Source organism: Drosophila busckii, chromosome 2L (assembly GCF_011750605.1).
Source record: "Drosophila busckii strain San Diego stock center, stock number 13000-0081.31 chromosome 2L, ASM1175060v1, whole genome shotgun sequence".
Classification (NCBI taxonomy): Eukaryota; Metazoa; Arthropoda; class Insecta; order Diptera; family Drosophilidae; genus Drosophila; species Drosophila busckii.
In genome coordinates, this window is record NC_046604.1 from 10,446,094 (window position 1) to 10,459,675 (window position 13,582).

Genomic DNA, 13,582 nt, shown 5'->3' on the forward strand with positions numbered 1-13,582 from the left:
TTGTTTTTGTTTACTGCGATAGCGTGCAGTGTGACCAAAAGTCACCACCAAAAGTTTACCAAGAAACAAATGTGCTAAAAATGTCTCCCACATCAAAGCGATGCTTATAAAAACATAGAAAACCGTTAAGATTTGAACAATAACAAAATTCATTCATTATTATGAATCCTTATTTTTAAATTTAAAATAATTGAATACTTTTGAGATTACAGCCAATGGTATATTAACTAATATCCGCCAAAGTTGTTTTTAAGTTAAGAATTGTTCGTTGTGCTTCGTTACGATTACCAAAGCCTTCGATCCGTGCGATGTTATCGATGTTATTATTTTCCACCTCTATTTTCTCTGAAAGTTCAAATTGTTAAGCACTTTTTTGTAGCTGTCGACTGCAATTTGATCATTTTGGCGTTTGTTGTATTAAAATAAGTAAGAAATGTTCCCGCAAAGAAGCTCCATAACGTATATGACACCAGCGTCTCATCAGCCGCCGCCAGCTAAGGAGCTCGCCGACAACGTTGAGTATCCAAACCTCAATGTAGCCGACATGAATGCGCGCCTGGAGAACTTGTCACCACGTTTGCATGACTGCTTTGATAGCATTGCCATGAACGAATCGCAACACTTTGCACTGGCAACAAATCATCGCGATGGCGGCAATTGGTGGGGCATGCTCTTTGGCTTTGCCAATATGGAAAAAATGGCAGTAGACACTGCTGATTTTAAGCTGCAGTGCGAGCAAACTGTTAACATTATACGTTATGCGCACAACAATGTGTTGCTTGTGGCATTGGGTGATACACGTTTGCAGGCCTGGTCCACATTCTCAGAGGTGCGCAATGCCAAGGATCCCTACTGTTTGTTTCTGATTGGCGAGGACTCGGCGCACAATGCGCCCATCAACCAGCTTAGCGTGTTTAAGTCGGAGCCCAATCGCGCGGCTTCCACCTGTCTGAGTAATACACTGAATGTAAATAATAATACTATAGTAAAACTTTGTTCTAACAAAATGTTGCTTGTAGGTCTGGGATCTGTCAGGCGCGGAATTATGCAGCACATACTGCGCACGTGTTGCCCACATACAAAAAATAACAGGCTTGGCCACCTCGCATACCACACAAGATCAGCTTGTTACCTGCGATCGTAGCGGCTGTGTGCGTCTTTGGGATGTGCGCGCCTCCTCACCTTCCTCCACATGCCTCTTTAATGATACTACACATAAGCTGAGTTTCACCTGTGCTGCATGGGCTGCACCCACCGAACTTGTGGGCGATAATTATGTTTACCTGGGTGACTATGATGGGAATGTACATACGCTGGATTTGCGCAAGCCTGGCGAGGTGCAACAAACAAATGCTTATTTTTCCGAAGGCAACGTATCCCAGCTACTAGTCAATGGGTATGTGAAGAGCTTAAATATTTTTCTATTTTATTAATTATTTATTACTGCAGGTCACACTTGGCTGTGCTGAGCAATTCGCCTGCGGGTGTGAAAATTGCGAGGGTGAACGATAAGCATGACATTATTTACACCGATAATGATACGCATACTCGTCTCACGGATGGCGTTTGGCACGATGAGAGCACACTGCTAACTATTGGACACGGACACAAGTTGGCTACGCACAAAATATAATATAATCATTATTCATAATCATACTTTAGGAACTGATAACTGTTGTAATGACAATGCTGTGTTTTGTATATAAATGCTTTCTGCTTTTTTTTTTTTCAATAAACCAATAAATTTAAAGACATTTATTTCAATATATGTTTAAAATATATAACATTCAAAAGCTATTCTATACATACGACGTATTTTGTATAAAAATAATAAAATGAATACAGGAAAGTTGTGTTAATTAATTATATCTTCAATTAAATTGTCAACTTCATAACATCTTTTATTTAATTTTAGTGAAACAGCGTCGATAATCATTTCAAACTGTCTTCCATAATTCATTTTTGTTGGCACATTGTTTATCAAGACGCAAATGGAAAACTTATGCTAGGCAAACATGTAAAAATAAACAACCTTAAAATTAATTCTAAGCTGTTGGAAATGTCAAAGTTTCTGGCTGCAATGTAAGAAAAATATGTTTTTTCCAATTAATTTTTCCAGAAAATTAAAACTTTTTCAGTACAGCGAGTGTTTTAGCAACGTCGTCGCTTAGTCGGTGGTTCTAGGAAGTTATTTTCCACTTCTTCCTGGTCAGTTTCTTCCAATTTCATGAGCTTTCTGGCCTTTTGCAGCATGGGAGCATCTCGCAACCAGTTACTCTTGAGTACAGCGTCAATTGAGGGTCGCTTTGTAGGATCCACAATGAGCATTTGCTTGATGAGCGATTTGGCACGCTGTGATGTCTGTTGCCAGGAAGGATGACGAAAACGAAAACTGCCTCTTTTAATCTGATCAGCAGCCGGTGTGCCATACTCATCGGAAAACGGCAAAGTGCCGCTTAGACTGCAAAATGTAATCAATGTTAGTCATGAATATAAATACAAAAATATTAGTTATTTACCAGGTGTAGAGCACCACGCCGAGACTCCAAATATCCACTTTTTGGGTATACGAATCGCGACCACCAGTAATGAGCACCTCGGGTGCAACATAAAGCGGTGTGCCACATAGCGTACGCATCACTGAACCCTTGTGCACAAATTTGCTGAGACCAAAGTCAGACACCTTAAGCAAAGTGTCCGCGTCATTAGACTCCAGCAGCACATTGTCTGGCTTCAGATCGCGATGAGTAATAGCTGTGAATGGATTTAAAGTATAAGTAAATCTTGTTTGTAACATTTTTTAATAAAATTACCTCTGTCGTGCAAGTACTTGACGGCATGGCACATCTGATAGAAATATAACTTGGATGTATCCTCAGAGAGCAGCTTATTGTCTATAATACGGTGTAGCAAATCTCCGCCACGCATAAACTCCAAGACCATATACACCGAGTCTGGTTTATCCACAATATCGTGCATGCGCACAACACATGGATGCGAAAGATTCTTCATAATTTTGGCCTCGTTGAGCACTTTCTCCGGATCGTTAAAATAATTTTTAGGCTGTGCGCTGACTTCGAGCATATTTTTCTTTACTACTTTCATGGCAAACTGCTCGCAGGTGCGGCGGTCATAGACCAAACGTACCATGCCATATGCACCTGAGCCGAGTTTTCGATTAATATAATAGGTGTCCTTAATTTCAGCAGGCAGTCCAATGGCCTCATTCGGGCTGAGATCCTTGAAAACAAATGCTGCAAATACAAAGGTTCAGGTGCATGTTGCCATGTGTGTAGGTAAGTGGGACATACCCTTGTAGGTGGGATGTGCTAATGCAATAATATCATCATTCTGTAGAATGCGCGTTTTGTTTGTTCCAATTTTTTCGCCATTCACAAAGGTCCCGTTGCGTGAGAGATCCTAAGGGATGGTAAGGTAACTTGAGGATTTGAAGATATTTGGTGATCTGCATAATTCAGTGCGCCTACCTGTATATAAACCGGATTTGTCAGCTCACAGTTGGCGCGCTTTATTATAAAATGCACCTTAGATATGCGTGCTAGTATTTTCTCAGGTAAATCATTTAGTGTTAATATTAAATCATTGGCTTCGCCGCGTCCGGCGGAAAATTCGTCGTTGTTCAAATCTGCAAAAGTACAAAGTTTTTATTTAGCTACAACAACAATCACGCATATGTAGGTTAAACAAACACATATACTACTTAAGGAGTTTAGAACAACAGTTACCAACACAAAAGGGCGAATGCGTATAGATAATTTTGTATTGCTTGATTGCCGTACCAAGGGATTTGATTTTTATATTCTTGCCATAGAGTCTGCCCCATACAATTTTCTCCATAGGCTGGCTCTCCACCTGCGTCCAAACGTTGGACGCCTGGCTTTGCGTAGCCTGCGTGCCTTGTGTATCTTTTGCCATTTCTTAAGCTCTCTTCGCGTTATCGCCAAGCGCGATTATAACTGTTTCCCGTTTCTCCTTAAATTCGCTGCGCAAATCAAATGTGCAGTTATCCTACGTTCTCGCGCACACACATATACACACAAGCACAAACTATGTATTAAAATTACATAGACTTTCAATTTATTTTGCAAGCTTGTCAGCTTTGCATCGCACACTACATGCAGAACTTGTTTACATTTAATTGTTGCAGCGTTGGCTTAATAATTTTCACTGATTTTCACACATAAAACATCCGCACAAGACATACTACAGATAACCGTTTATTTAGTTGTGTGCGCAATGCCGCCAATCTAGGGCCGTAGCGATCATTCGATAGTTTAGTACTTGTAACGTCGTAGAAATCTGAATTTAGTCTCTTGCGATACAAGTTTTGTAGGTCAAAGACACAAAAATCATAATTAATACAGTATTAGCATACGTTTTATATACAAATAAATGCTTTTTAAGTCAACATGCGTGCGTTACCTTCATTGCTTGTTTTGATTCGATAGCCGACTTGTGGCATTTTGCAACACTGAAATATTAAAATAGCTCTGCAGCCCTTGATTGCGGCGTCGTTTAAAAGCAACTGTAAACTATTACCAACACAAGCAAAAGAGAAAATAAATAAAAAAGACAAGCGTAAAGCGCAAGCAACAAAAACAATTGGATTGAGTGCAATTTAAGATATTTTCGCTAAAACTGTAAGTAAATCTCATTAATAAAGCATAAAAACCATTAACTATTGATGTTTTCTATTTTAAATAGATCATGACGCTACCGCGCACTGAGACGCCATTGAGGCGTTCTGCTGTGGGCAATCAGACGCTTCGAGAGAGTATGCTGCACGAGATGACTATAACGCCTGTGGCCAATGATGATGAGGCGGAACGTCGTGAGGCACGCAGACGCACGTTGGTGCAGCAACAAATGCGCACACGCGAAAGCACTGCGCTGGGCTCTATTGAGGAGGATGAGACAATAAAAAAATGCCTGGACATTTACAACGGCAACAAGCTAAGTCGCGATAATGCCTGGAATTTGTCGCTGATCGATACGTTGTCTAGTCTGTTGGATCGTCATCATCAGTCACTGAGCAACTTCAAGGTAAGTTAATTATCTTTATTGTATGTATGGCATTAATATTGTGTTTATTTTAGATTGCTGGCTCCTCGCTGGAGGCTTCCTCAAAGGTTTACGGCCTGCGCGTTGATTCCATATATCTGGACGTAATGCGCATGTCAGCGGGTCTCAATTCGCGTGTGGTGACAGAGCAACAGCTAAATGAAGCCGCCGATCGTGAGGACAATGCGCCCGATAATAATGAAGGCGGGCAGCCAGCAGAGGGAGCTGAAGCAGTAACGCAGGCAGCGCCGGCTAAGAAGAAACGCACGCGCAAGGCCGTTTCCACAGTGACAAAAAACCCAGAGACCATTAATGCCCAGCCGGATACAGCTCCCCTGCAGGATCCAGTATTTGGCAAGCTAAACTCCACAGTGGGCTCTATTAATGCCTCTAATCGACTCATGAACAATGTGCTGCCAACTCTGCAGTCGGAGCTGAGACTGTGCACAAGCTATCGCTTTTGGACAGACAGCGAACTGCCAGCTCAGATAACAGATTTTACGCAGGTAAACGCGGAGCAGCAGCAACAGTCAGATGAGGAGCAGCCTTTAGTCAGTGCCGATTGGGTAGCCAAGCTGCGTCGCTATGAGTCACAGTTAAAGCTGCGTCCACTGCATACGGGTTATATTATAACGGATACACCCAATCCAACCAACGCGTCTACAACACAGCCCATTCAAGATGATGACGCTGGCGTGGATAATGGCGATGCTGATTTTTATGAGAATCCAAAGGAACTATCTATGGCCTTCGATATAAATGCAGAATGTGAACCCATGCCTGAGCTAGATATGCCCTCGGCGACAGTTATGGAAGTGGATTACCAAGAGCTGGAGGAGCTAACAACTGAAGAGCGCACAACGCTAAATCATTGTCGCCCACTACGCAAGCCAGCGGTGCAGGTTAACGATCTCCGTCCTGTTGATGGCAACTCAAAACTAGACTACTCTTATCGTCCATTGGAGCAAATTTCACAGTTCTGGGCAGGCCCAACGCACTGGAAATTCAAGCGTCAGCGCGCTACACGCACTACATTGGGTCAAAGCAATTTACAGGACAACAATGCCGGCGCCGCTGCCGGTGCAGCTGCCACACGTGCACGTCGTGCCGCCCAGCAAGCCGCCAAGCGGCGCAATCAGCAATTGAACTTTGGTGTCTATGCAGATAACATGTTCCAACAAGAATCGAAAACAAAACTGCGCAAGGCGAACTTCCAAAAACGTTGGGATCCACGCAAGCTTGTGCTACCCACAAGATACGAATTCGAGGAGAATTACTTCTATAGATATGACTTTGCTCCGAGCATAAAGGTGAGCCGTAATTTTGGACAGCCGGACGACGAGATAATGGATGTGGATACGCATTCCACGCAAGAGAATGAGGGTGATGATGTGGAACTCTATGACAATGATCATTTTACTGAAGACGCCCCCATCATTCCCGATGCGCTTGGTATGGAGATGAGCGGTTTTCCGGCCAGCAATAGTTTAATAGACGATGGGCTCGAAATGGGTGGAGACACAATGCTTAATAATGAAACTGTGCTGGAGATTGCTACTGACTTTGATGGCGCACCCTCACAGGTACCATATTGAATAGAATTCCTATCTTTACTTTGTTAATATTATAACCCAATTATATTTGCAGGTCACCAAGGTTGTGGTGCCATTTGCGAAGCGTGCCAAGGTGATCGACATGAAGAATCTTAAACGTAGTTGTAATTGTTTGATACAAAAACAATTACTAAACAATGTGATCGAGGAGGAAATACCACAACATCCACGTCCCAAGGAGGAGCATTATACCAAGGGCATGGCCTCATTCACAGATATCTATGACGCGTTGCCAAGCATTATAACTGGAAAAATGGCGGATTCCCTATCAACATCTGTTGCACTCTATGCTGTTCTACATTTAGCTAACGACATGCAATTGCGACTAATTTCGCAGAATGATTTAGAAAACTTTATAATACGACAAGTAACAGACGATTAATTAGTTTTATATACGGACATACATATAATATAAATTAAGGAAAACAGTGTACTTTTTAACTTGAACAGCTGTTGTGCACGGATTTTATTATGGAGTTTTCAAATGAATAAACTTAGTATTTAATATTATTTTGTGTTCTACCAAAGTATTTTTAACTTGCAATATTTTTTTTATAATTGAAAGCTTCAAAACATTTTATGAGTTGGCAACATGTTCACACTATATTATGGCCAATAAAATTTTATTCAGTTAAAATGTGCATGGGCCTTTTGCTTTAATCAAACTATTGAACAAATGTAACTTTATTTTTTACATGTATGTATGTATGTGCTTTCCAAGCTGTTCTTAGTATTTGTTGTTGCTGCTCTTTAATTTGCATTTTCTTCAGCATTTGTTTGACGCGCGTTTTTAGTCGCACACTTTGTAAACTTGTTTGCTGCTTTTGCTGTTGTCCCTTCTCGCCTGTTTACACACATGCTTATCTGCATTGCGTGAGAGTGTCTCAGTCTGCGTATGAGAGAGCGTGGGTGGGAGGATGTGACACATTTGCTGCACTTGTTTTAAAAAGTTCGCTGTTTACTGAGAGCTTTGAGACGTCGCGTTTTGTCTTAAATGTAGCGCTGTCTGTCGTCTGGTCTTGTATATAGAAGTTTAAGCATGTGTTGTGTTTGCGTGTGTAATTGCATATTATTTGCATAAATATTTGCTAAGTACAAAGTAACGTTTTCTAAAACACAACACAGCAGCAATAAATGAAGAGTGAGAAGGAAAAACATACTTAGCCATATCAAACTTTGGAAATTAATCGCGCCAAGCTGAACTGCAGAGTATGAGTTAAGTAAAGTGCTGTAGGCATGAAATTCCATAAAAAAAACATGGAAATTTGCAGTTAATACTAATGCATAAAAAATACATTTTAAGTAAAGTGTGAAATACAAAACTATGTAGAAGATTTAAATTTATTATTTGCTTTAAATTTAAATGTATTATTTGTTGAATTTAAAATGTATTAGGCTGATAACAAATGAAATATGGTATGCACATGTTAGTTGAAACTAAAATATGCCTGTTACTTGGAATAATTATAAATGACAAGCCATATTTTAGCAGCTCAAATTGACAGCCCAGTCGAAATTTATTTGGTAACAAAATATGGTAAAATTAAAATTGCCTCTGACATACATATGCTTGATTAACACATAACATAAGTGCATTCTCATGTTATGGCCAACAAATGCAATTAAATGGGTTAGGGCTATAATGAATGAGTGTCATGTCGAAAAAGCCAAGTTGAAAAGGAAATGTAAAACAATATTTAAGCACATAAACAACACACACACACAGACACACACACATTTGCAGCTAAAAAGTTAATTATCAACACAAACATTGCAATACAGGTGGCAGTGGCAAGGCTTTATAACAAGCTCCAAAGTTGTGCCCTTGTGTTTGTCTTTGTCTTTTGGCCATATCGCATTTGCGGCATTAACACCGACGTCCTTATGTCTTGTTAGCTTTGGTTTTATTTTCCATGGTTCCACACATTTGTAAGCTAATTGTGCTGCGGGTGTTGCTGTTGCAACCCAATTGTGTCTAAGCCATATAATTGCTGGCAGTTTAAGTGCCACATTTGCTGAGCTAATAGCCAGGTCAGAAGCGTAATTCAAACTTTAGCTCTGCTTTTTAGTTTGTTTGCTAAACAAATGCTATTACAAAATCTAAATAGTTATTATACATTATGAAATTAAAACACTTGTATAATTTCTTTTTTTTGTTTACTCCCTCAGAGCATCGCCTTTTATTTAACTTTTTGTATTTTGTAGCATAGGTATGTTGTATATTTATTATATCGGATTAAATATTTCGCGGTTGTTCAGCATTCGTCAATTATATTTACATTCATGATATATATTCCATTGTTATTGTTTATACTCATATAATATGCATACTTCTAGTAAGTACTGCTTTGTATATTTCTTGTTTGCTTGTTATTCTTTTGTGGTTAAACTGCTTAAACAATTTTTCTAAAATTGTTGGCTACATGTACTTTATTTAAATATTTCGTAAATCATATTAATTCATTTAGGCTTTGTTTATTTTCAATGATGGTGTAAATTAAATATACAAAAGATTTTTGAGTTTCATATACTTCTTTCCAGTTTTTGTGTTTTCTTTTTAGGCTAATAATTATATTTTTAAAAACACACCAATAAAAGTTCAACACGTGTAGTAGACAATTAATATATATTTATTTATATATATGTATATATATAAGTAGTAAGTATGTATGTTGTATTGAATAGAATATATTAGTGGATATATATATGTATAAATAGTATAATTCATTTTAGCACACAGAATATAACAATTGTTGCAGTAATACACCTTCGGGGGCCTTTGAATGTTTTTTAAACATTGTTATCATAACTTCAATAGAACTTTAAAAAATAAAACACTTTTTTGCATGTATTTTATTAATTTAGAGTTTTGTTGCTTTTCTTTTGTTTGTAACAAAATTGCGCTACATTTGAATAACTGAAAAACGGCTTTTTTGAAATATTTTATATACACTAATTGTTAGATTAGGATTGACTTTTGTTAAGTAATACAGGCATTTTTTAATTGAGATTGTTAGGAAAAAAGTTTAGCTAAACATCAAACAATAATATTTAAAGTATAAAATTTTTTATTTCATTCGAAGTGAATAGCAAAACTGAGGTGTTAAATTAAAGTTTTTGACAAAGTTGGAAAAAAATATTTTATATTTTGTAATATTTAATTCGCCACATTTTCTATACATTTAGTTAGTTTCATTAACTAATAAAAATATACACGTAAATGGTTATGCTGCATATATAAATATGTATGTATATGTGTACATATATATATATATATATAATTTTTAATATGTATGTATTCCATAGCCCATATGCTTAGTCTCCCAGCGCTCACCATAAATACCTACAATAGCTATTCCTACTCCTCGATTGACAGTTTAAAGAAAATATTTTTAATCTTAACCGCACAGTTGTTTTTTGTTTATGTTTGTTGTTATATTTTAAAATTGTTCCTTGTCCATTTTCGAGTTATTTTCTTAATTCTGAGCATTGGGTGCCACTGAAGCAGACTCGGCAGCAGCTAGAGGAAGCTGCAAGTTAAAAATGTTGTAAGTACTTGCAATAATTGTTAGAAGATTATGTCGCTACCTTTTGCTCAGCCGGAGCTTTGCCAGTGCTGCGTCCCCAGCGCAAGCGCATGGGCTTACGCACCTCGCCGTTGGAACTGCTCATCCATATTCTCCTCATACTGATCCTCAGCGTTGCTCTCATCGGAATGCTCGCCAGTCAGGTGATCATACTTCTGTTGCAAAGCTATTAACAAGCGAGTACTGTCCATTATCTCACGCTCCAGCTGATTGCGCTCCTATATTGTAAAAGAGTAAAATAAATAATAAAAAATAGGCTAGCAAGCAAAGCCAAAGACCATACGTCATCATAATTATTGATCATGCGAGGATCAACGCTGCGTCCCCAACGTAGACGCTGCGGCTTGCGCACCACGCGATCAAAGACAGTATCATAATCATCGGATAGTCCAACAGCATTGGCAGCATCTGCCTGCGGCTGGTTCTGCTGACTGTTCAAGGTGAGTTCACGCTCCAGAAGATCATCGTATGGGGTGCGTCGCATTTGTGGCAAATTGGGATCACGTCGACCAAAGCGCAAGCGCAGTGAAGGCGATCGAATTGGCTTCTGATGAACATCGCCAAACCAACGTTTCTCCATCATATTATTCAACATGTCCGGATCGCTGCGACCGAAACGCAAGCGTAACGAGGGTGAACGTTGCGCCTTGCGCTCCACTTGATGATTGGGAAAGACAATGGGCCCTGCATATTCGCGCTGCAGCAGATTGTCATACAAACTGCTGATGGGAGCGCCTGTTTAAAAATGTACATTGGTTATAACCTCTGCTAGTAATTAGTATATAAAATGTTGGCTTACCTTGCACTGTGGTTAGCTCTGCGCTGGTCTCTTGCAGCAATAAGAGATTCAAGCTGAAGAGCGCCAGCACACAGCCATAGCTTTGATGGGATTTGAATAGACGCATGCTTTCTTTTTTATTTTGTTGTTGGCAAACTGCAAGGAACAAAAGAAAAGATGCTATTGATATAAAATATATTATTGATATAAAAATATTGTATAAGTCTATGGACTTGAGGGTACATAAGGTTTATTTAAAATTCAAATATTATTGACTTATGCTCATCATTCTATTAAAGTTTTAAGATAAGAATGTTTGAATCATTAATTATAATTATCTTATATACACTGTCATTTTAGAAAATTTATGTGAGGGTGAGGCTGGTAATAAATGCGCTCTTAAGCTTTTGCATAATTTATTTACTGTATTAAATATTATATAATAAGTTTGTTGTCGACTGTACTTTTTTTTCTTGCAGCGCGGCTTTTATCGTTGATCGTTGAAGTCGTCGAGCATTAAGAATTTGCTTATGCTTATCCGATTGCCAGCATGTTGTGAGTGTTACAATTCAATTTCCGCCTTGCCTCTGGCAACACGTCGTATACGCATGCTATCACGTATACGACACATTGCATCGCATGCAACCCCAGTTAACAAAATAAGTGTGTTGCAATACACTTAACGCTCACTTTCAACGCTTGCCCACGCCTGCCCACTCCCCCACCTGCTGCTGCAGTTGAGCGTCTACAGTTTTAAGAGACGTGCTGTTGCTGCAGGCTTTACTTTTAGACTTCCGCCTTAGCTGGGAGACAAACACTTGAAGCTGCTTCAAGAGTCAATTTTTAATGGCATGTCTGTCTTGGGGAGCCGTTGTTGTTGTTGTTTTTTCTTTGCCACTTCACATACTTAGCTTATTTAGCTGCATTGTTCAGGCTCAAACACGCGCGTACTGAAATTTGACGCTGCTACTTTTTGTTGCATTGTTTTTGGCGTCGCCTTAAGGTGCGACGTACTACTTGACGAATATGTCTGCTACAGTCTTTTCTTTGCGCCCCGCCTTATAAATAATTCAATTGCCTGCTAACGCATGCAGCCCGTAAAGAAAATATATGACGATGAAATGAATTGCAATGAACAGCGCCTGGAGGCGCAAAACTTACACAACTTTATTTACACCACACAAGTTTTGCATATCAATTTAAATATGTACATGTTTGTAATAGACAGCAGGTCCCTCCATTCCCTTACCGCTGGCTTTTGTCTTTGGCATGCCTTGAAATTACATTTTTATTGATTTGCGTTGACTTTAATTATGGATTTGAATATGGTGTTTACGGCTCTTATGATGAGCTAGCTGTTTCGCCCTTTAGTCCATGACATCATTTCGCTAGTATTACCTACACAGCTTTTGCCACGTGCATAAAACATACGCTGCTAATGGCATAACACGCATTGAACAGCTGCACCAAAGTCCTTTCGCTAAAGTTGACCTATTGAAGAAGACTACGCCTCTTCGAAATCAATCGCATGCACATAGTAGTCAAGTACTGTCATTTGCTAACCCATGTGGGCTTTATTTCATGAATTTTTTATATTCAAGTTCATTTGGCTGTGACCTTTGGCCTAAGCCAAGCAATTGCGTCTATAACTTTCTTGTAATTTGTGACAATTTAATGGTGTACATTGTGCAATATTTACGAGAGTTCAAGTACATACTGGTATAAGTTTGGCGTGAATTTGGATTATAGCGTTTAATTTTGATAAATATTAAAATGGGAGAGTGTGAATATTTTAAATTATTGAATTACGATTATTTGCTGTTTTATTTATTTAATTGAACTATATTTTGCCTATAAACTTGCAATCAGCAAAAAGTGATAAGTAATGTTTATTAAAATTTAATATATATTTAATACTTTTAGTAAATGGGAAAGAGAGTTCTCATGAGCAATTATTCTAAGAAAATGTTGAGCATCCCTTTATAAGACCACATAATGTACATTTTTAGACCAGTAAGACAAACTTTTTGTTGTAATTCTTAGGCAAAGAGGATTAAATATTGGCTGTAGAATATTTAGAAATTCAGTACAACAGTATAAAAAGTTTTTTCACTACGAAATATATAAATAAATTTCACAGAGAGTCTTCCACTAAGCAATGCAAATGTCATTCCTTTTTTATGATGATTTTCACTAGTAACGCCCATTTGTGGATGCCTTGGTGTATTCCCAGTTGCTGTCAACTCTTTCATGCTTGTCACAAATTTAATACACCTGATTTGCCTTTTAGCCTCGGAGCAAGCAGCTAATCGTGCAAATAAAATAAGATAATCGCCGGGCAAATTGTTTGGCCAGCATAACTTATCAAAGTTTGTTACAACTTTGGCTAAACTTTGCCACAACAACTTTCGACGTCTATTATGCTGGTTAACCAGGAGGCATTCGTTAGCAGCTTTGTGTGCATTGCATTTGTGTGGGCAGTGACAATAAACTTGTTGTAAAAATGCTGCCTATTGGCAGCA

At 38.6% G+C, this 13,582-nt stretch overlaps 4 protein-coding genes across 5 annotated transcripts in view; 2 read left to right on the forward strand and 2 right to left on the reverse strand.

Annotated features, from left to right (window-relative positions):
* The first annotated feature begins 357 nt into the window (after positions 1 to 357).
* Positions 358 to 1,698, forward strand: LOC108601882 (protein valois). The gene is made up of 3 exons (XM_017989860.2): positions 358 to 967; positions 1,020 to 1,396; positions 1,450 to 1,698. Exons 1-3 carry the CDS (start codon positions 434 to 436, stop codon positions 1,631 to 1,633), a joined length of 1,095 nt encoding a protein of 364 aa, XP_017845349.2. The 5' UTR covers positions 358 to 433; the 3' UTR covers positions 1,634 to 1,698.
* Positions 1,699 to 1,859: 161 nt separating this feature from the next.
* On the reverse strand, positions 1,860 to 4,335 carry LOC108598441 (ovarian-specific serine/threonine-protein kinase Lok). Of its 2 annotated transcripts, none has more exons than XM_017985077.2 (6): positions 3,747 to 4,335; positions 3,489 to 3,646; positions 3,312 to 3,420; positions 2,814 to 3,254; positions 2,520 to 2,754; positions 1,860 to 2,461 (listed from the first exon to the last, which is right to left on the reverse strand). In XM_017985077.2, the coding sequence occupies exons 1-6, from the start codon at positions 3,934 to 3,936 to the stop codon at positions 2,152 to 2,154; spliced, it is 1,443 nt and encodes a 480-aa protein (XP_017840566.2). In that variant the 5' UTR covers positions 3,937 to 4,335; the 3' UTR covers positions 1,860 to 2,151. The 2 variants fall into 2 exon arrangements, with proteins under 2 accessions (XP_017840566.2, XP_017840575.2); XM_017985086.2 differs by having other exon boundaries at positions 3,801 to 4,334.
* Positions 4,336 to 4,388: 53 nt separating this feature from the next.
* Positions 4,389 to 7,166, forward strand: LOC108598235 (condensin complex subunit 2). The gene is made up of 4 exons (XM_017984853.2): positions 4,389 to 4,661; positions 4,726 to 5,064; positions 5,118 to 6,665; positions 6,730 to 7,166. Exons 2-4 carry the CDS (start codon positions 4,729 to 4,731, stop codon positions 7,075 to 7,077), a joined length of 2,232 nt encoding a protein of 743 aa, XP_017840342.2. The 5' UTR covers positions 4,389 to 4,661; positions 4,726 to 4,728; the 3' UTR covers positions 7,078 to 7,166.
* A 3,005-nt stretch (positions 7,167 to 10,171) lies between these two features.
* LOC108601987 (short neuropeptide F) overlaps positions 10,172 to 13,582 on the reverse strand; it is a 28,032-nt gene continuing 24,621 nt past the window's right edge. The window contains 5 exon segments of the mRNA XM_017989985.2: positions 10,172 to 10,225; positions 10,284 to 10,349; positions 10,351 to 10,500; positions 10,566 to 11,017; positions 11,082 to 11,216. Coding sequence (XP_017845474.1) covers positions 10,172 to 10,225; positions 10,284 to 10,349; positions 10,351 to 10,500; positions 10,566 to 11,017; positions 11,082 to 11,187 — 828 coding nt within the window. The 5' untranslated portion in view covers positions 11,188 to 11,216.

What these genes read in the sequence shown, in the direction of transcription:
- LOC108598441 (XM_017985077.2), bottom strand. Translation starts at nt 3,936, where the DNA reads ATGGCAAAAGATACACAAGGCACGCAGGCTACGCAAAGCCAGGCGTCC. An exon ending in AGCACATCCCACCTACAAGG is followed by an intron (nt 3,255 to 3,311) that starts GTATGTCCCACT and finishes TTGTATTTGCAG; the next exon opens with CATTTGTTTTCAAGGATCTC. An exon ending in GGCGTGGTGCTCTACACCTG is followed by an intron (nt 2,462 to 2,519) that starts GTAAATAACTAA and finishes TACATTTTGCAG; the next exon opens with TCTAAGCGGCACTTTGCCGT.
- LOC108601882 (XM_017989860.2), top strand. Translation starts at nt 434, where the DNA reads ATGTTCCCGCAAAGAAGCTCCATAACGTATATGACACCAGCGTCTCAT. An exon ending in GTCTGAGTAATACACTGAAT is followed by an intron (nt 968 to 1,019) that starts GTAAATAATAAT and finishes TGTTGCTTGTAG; the next exon opens with GTCTGGGATCTGTCAGGCGC. An exon ending in TCCCAGCTACTAGTCAATGG is followed by an intron (nt 1,397 to 1,449) that starts GTATGTGAAGAG and finishes TTATTACTGCAG; the next exon opens with GTCACACTTGGCTGTGCTGA.
- LOC108598235 (XM_017984853.2), top strand. Translation starts at nt 4,729, where the DNA reads ATGACGCTACCGCGCACTGAGACGCCATTGAGGCGTTCTGCTGTGGGC. An exon ending in AGTCACTGAGCAACTTCAAG is followed by an intron (nt 5,065 to 5,117) that starts GTAAGTTAATTA and finishes TGTTTATTTTAG; the next exon opens with ATTGCTGGCTCCTCGCTGGA. An exon ending in TTGATGGCGCACCCTCACAG is followed by an intron (nt 6,666 to 6,729) that starts GTACCATATTGA and finishes TTATATTTGCAG; the next exon opens with GTCACCAAGGTTGTGGTGCC.